Source organism: Danio aesculapii, chromosome 5, assembly GCF_903798145.1.
Source record: "Danio aesculapii chromosome 5, fDanAes4.1, whole genome shotgun sequence".
Taxonomy (NCBI): domain Eukaryota; kingdom Metazoa; phylum Chordata; class Actinopteri; order Cypriniformes; family Danionidae; genus Danio; species Danio aesculapii.
The window spans coordinates 20961322-20966321 of NC_079439.1; the positions used below are offsets into that span (position 1 = coordinate 20961322).

The following is a 5000-nucleotide window of genomic DNA, read 5'->3' on the forward strand; positions in this document are numbered from 1 at the left end:
TTAATAGAATGTGTATTTCTAAATCAAAGTAGACAACACTTTTATTCAGGAAACATTTTAAGGGAAATGTTTAAAAAGGAGAAACTTTAGAATATTTATCATTATTCAAACTAAACGATTGTATATGTCTTTTGGATAATGAATGTTTATTAAGCAGCAGATATGATTGCATGTTATGTATTTTATATTTAGTGTAGGTTTTGCCATGAATATAGCCAATGCTGCTGATATGGCATTAAAAGATGAATAAAATATAAATTAAGGGAGAAATTGTGCTACAGAAAGCTGAAAAGTGAATCCTCAGAAACATCAGGCTTTCTTTTTATAGCTGTGAGTTTGAGAATAAGGCAGTCTTTGTCCTATGGGTGATGATGATGATGCTGCTTTTGGCAGGTTTTTTCAGTGAACAATGTGAACGTTGTGATTCGCACCAGGACGGAGCACCTCACAGACGAGGAGAAGGCCAGGATAAAAAGTAATTAACCCACTTTAAGATTTACTCTATAAATATCGAATATACTTTTTTTTTCACCGAAATGAAGCTGAGGCCATTTGAAGCTGTGTTAGATGAGCTGAAGTTATAACAGTCATTTCACATACATTTAAAATAAAGTGGAGAAAGACAAGCAATATATCTGCCAAGTGCCAACTCAATGTTAATCAACGCATCTGTGTTTCTAGTGTAAATTATGTCTAGGTGCAATCTATTGTTATATGATTCAGTTCTGCTTTGTTTCAGTCTTGCCAGATTAAGTTGTTGTTTTGAAAACTTAATTCATTGCAGACATTACATTGTCCCTTGGCATTGTTATCAGTTTTTAGGTTGTAGGGGTCCAGTTTTAAACCAAATTTTTTGGCCTATGTCAGTTATTCCAGCAGTGGAAACATATGGTATTGTTCCAGATTGGACTCTGGCACCCTGCTGCTGGTAAAGGGTCAATAGGCAGTTTCCTGTTATGTTAACTGATTATTATTATCTACTGAGGCTTTTGATCTCCACAGGTGAAAGGAATGTTCTGGAATCTTTACTGGGCACGGTAGAACAACAGATCGGTGCTCAAGGGGTAAAACAAGCTATTTTTCGACACTTAGGCACACTTACAAATGCTATTAAATTGCTAATAAAATATCAAACCATGCCACTTTCATACAGTTTGTGGCTTAAATGCTCTGCTGCTGTTTGGTAGCACTGTATTTTAGCAAGCTTAAAGTATTCTGGATTGATTGTAGGACATGACTATGGAGTTTGCCACTGCCACGAACCCCACAGCTATTACTCCAGAGGAGTACTTTAACCCCAACTTCGACCTGCAGGGCAGAGACATCGGCCGGCCCATTGAGCTCACCATCAGAACACAGAAGTAAGACTGGCCATTCACTCAACCTCGTCACCTTGTGCAATGTTGACCAAAACAAAACTATAATTGTACAGTATTTGGTTTAGTGTGTTTTTGTGGCGCTACCTTGCGTGGTTTAGTAATTTTATGCATAAACAAAACATAACATTAAAATCACCAGTAGGTGGCAGCAAGTAGCTATCCTAATGAGGGATTAATCAAATCATCCTTTCAAATGATTCACTTAAAACTTAGCGCTGTTTAAAAGAGACATTTTTTTCAATTTTTTCCACTTTAAACAATATTTTTTTATATTTCATTTCGTTTTTCATTGCCATGATGACAGTACATAACGTGTGCGCGTGTCGAATGCGTGTAACTAGATACCCCTTGTGATTTCACGCCCGGATGCTTTTGTTTTGTTTTTTTTTTGTAGTCCCCAAACTTCGTTCGCTGTAGGCTTTGCTAAGCTTACTCTATAAAAGCCAATGTCTCCCCTTACATTTCAGAGATGTTGTTTAAGTTCACACAGCTACATTACACATCAACTAAAGTTTTAAATATGATATCGTAGTGGACCACCCCTTTAAAGAGCATTTTAAAGGCTTAACAAGGTTAACTAACCAAGTTAGGTTAATTAGGCAAGCCATTGAAAAACAGTGGTTTCTGTAGCCAATTGAAAAACATTCTTTAGGGGTTCAATAATATTGACCGTAGCGTTTTGAATTTTGTGTTAATTTAAATACTTAAAAAATATTCTAGCCAAACAAAATGTAATGAAACCTCTAGAAGTAAAGTATCAGATTAAATAATGTGGAAAAAAGTCCTTTCTCTGTTAAACATCACTTGGTAAGTATAAGAAAAAGATTAAACATTTCACTTCTTTATTAGGTGCGTTAACAATTTTGTCTTCAGCTTTATATAGTGGGGAAGAAATAATAATTATGCCATAAATTTCAAAAACGGTCAAAATGTTGCATTCATAATATAGAGAATGTTCTTTTTCTGTGGTTGTGAAGTAATTTATTAGTCAAAATTAGTAACCACCGACTCGAGTATGAGATTTTGGACACAAAATTGAATTTATGAATGGATAATGTGTTCAAATACAGATTCATTCAGGAATTTAAAAAAAATAATGTTGATAGATACTTTAGTGTTGAAAATTTCTGCTCTGACTTTACTTGGAACTGTTGTCATAGTCAGAGAAATCAAATCAAATCAAAATAGAGAAAAACAATATCAAATTGAAAATGTAACTCAATATTACCTAACTGCTGTGATACTAATAGTGATGATTTGCAAAAACTCAAAACAGCAGTCATATCTAGTAAAATATCTAGTTTAATAACTTCAATTATAGGGTCATTTTAACTGCCTTTCAGTAGTCTCCATCACACAATAAATGGTTTTCAACACAGTACGTGTATTTGTATTTATTTTATTTTTTGCAAACCGAGTGACATACTTGATGATGTCAGCTTGTACACACCTAAAACTGTTCATTTGATTCCTGTTTATCTGATTACTGTTACTTTTTATCAAATGAATGCATCCTGTCTCAATACAAATAAACATTTCTTTCAAAGTTTGATATAGATAGTTTTGTCTTTTGTCCCCTGTCAGGTTTAAAGGCACGTTGTGGATGAGTGAGGAACATCCTCTGTCTCTGGTAGAGCAGGTCACTCCCATTATTGACCTGATGGCTCGTACCAGCACTCACTTCGCCCGACTCAGGGACTTCATCAACCTCAGGTTTCCCCCTGGCTTCCCGGTGAAGATCGGTGAGTGAAAGAACGCAAAAGAGAAACAAGGTTAATCATTTTAGGAAGCCCGATTAAAATGAGCATTTGTATTAAGTCTATGTGTCGGCTTGAATATTAACCTTTTGTAACCAGCACCTAACCGGAAAGTGCATTATTAAAGTTCACCTAAATGTCTGCTAATTACGTATGGCAGAGGGTTTAGTATTAACTAATTTAGCTGTTCGTTTTCCAAGACCGCTTTCACCATTCAATCCTGCATTTCTTTGTTGTTTTTTCCCTTCAGAAATCCCTCTGTTCCATGTTTTGAATGCTCGCATCACTTTTGGAAGTGTCAACAAGTGCAGTACTGATGAGCCGCTGGACACCAAAACACCGGCTTCTACACCCACACCCACTGAAGAGACGTGTGACAACCAGGCAGCAGGTTTGGATGTTCATTCATTCATTTTCTGCCGCTTTTCCGGGGCTGGGTCGTGGGGGCAGCAGTCTTAGGAGAGAACCCCAGACTTCCACTTCCCAGACACTTCCTCCAGCTCCTCCAGGGGGATCCTGAGGTGTTCCCAGGCCAGCCGAGAGACATAGTCCCTCCAGTGTGTCCTGGGTCTTGCTCAAGGCCTCCTCTCGGTGGGACATGCCTGGAGCACCTCCCTAGGTAGGCATCCAGGAGGCATCCGAAACAGATGCCCGAGCCACCTCAGCTGACTTGTGAAGGACTTGTCAATGTGAAGGAGCAGCGGCTCTACTTCGAGCTCCTCCCCGGGTGTCAGACCTCCTCACCCTATCCTTAAGAGTGCTCCCTGCCACCCTTCGAAGGAAACTCATTTCGGCCGCTTGTATCCGAGATCTTGTCCTTTCGGTCATGACCCAAAGCTTATGTCCATAGGTGAGAGTAGGAACGTAAATTGACCGGTAAATTGAAAGCTTTGCCTTTCGGCTCAGCTCCTTCTTTACCACAAAGGACCCGTACATCAACCGCATTACCGCTGCACCAATCCGCCTGTCAATCCCACGTTCAGTCCTTCCCTCACTCGTGAACAAAACCCCGAGATACTTAAACTCCTCCACCTGGGGTAAGGACTTTCCTCCAACCTGGAGATGGCAAACCATCTTTTTCCGGTGGACCACCATGGCCTCGGACTTGGAGGTGCTGATTCTTTTCCCAGCCGCATCACACTCGGCACCAAACTGCCCCAGTGCATGCTGAAAGTCCATGTTCGATAAAGCCAACAAAACAACATCATCTGCGAATAACAGAGATGAAATCCTGTGGTTCCCGAACCAGACCCCTGGTTTGGTTTGGTTTGGATGTGTTTTCCAAAATAAAAATCCAGACAAAACCTGTTATGTGTGCCAATCACAAAAGTCCCCTCATCTTCATTACTATAAATGAGTCATTTAGTTTGATCCAGGAAAGAGTTCTAACATTTTTCACTTCTTACAAGTTCAGACACAGTTTTGTTTTTGATGAACCTGTAAATTTGAGATTTTGAGTTTCTGCTTTTCTTTTTTTTTTCAGTTTAATGGAAAGAAAATATCCAAAATACACTTTTAAGTGTTTCTTTGTTGCACGATTTGTAGGTTTCAGTCACAATACAGACAGTGCCCAGCATAAAAATAATCCCTTACAGATCTTTCTTTTAAATTACTACATTCTATAGGAGGCAGCACGGTGGCTTAGTGGTTATCAATGTCACCTCACAACAAGAAGGTTGCTGGTTCGAGTGCCGGCTGGGTCAGTTGGCATTTCTGAGTTTGCATGTTCTCCCCATGTTCAAGTTGGTTTTCTCCGGGTGCTTCGGTTTCCCCCACAGCCCGAAGACATGCACTATAAGTGAATTGGATTAACTAAATTGTCCGTAGTGTATTTGTGTGTATTTGTGTGTGTGTGTGTGTGTGT

At 39.2% G+C, this 5000-nt stretch overlaps 1 protein-coding gene across 1 annotated transcript in view; it reads left to right on the forward strand.

Moving 5' to 3' along the window:
- The window catches only part of ankrd13a (ankyrin repeat domain 13A), a 13787-nt gene that overhangs the window by 846 nt on the left and 7941 nt on the right, over positions 1 to 5000 (forward strand). Inside the window, exons 2-6 of the mRNA XM_056458940.1 lie at positions 394 to 475; positions 1003 to 1064; positions 1231 to 1361; positions 2964 to 3121; positions 3387 to 3527. Of these exons, the coding sequence (XP_056314915.1) occupies positions 394 to 475; positions 1003 to 1064; positions 1231 to 1361; positions 2964 to 3121; positions 3387 to 3527 (574 nt within the window). The remainder of the gene's footprint in view (positions 1 to 393; positions 476 to 1002; positions 1065 to 1230; positions 1362 to 2963; positions 3122 to 3386; positions 3528 to 5000) is intronic.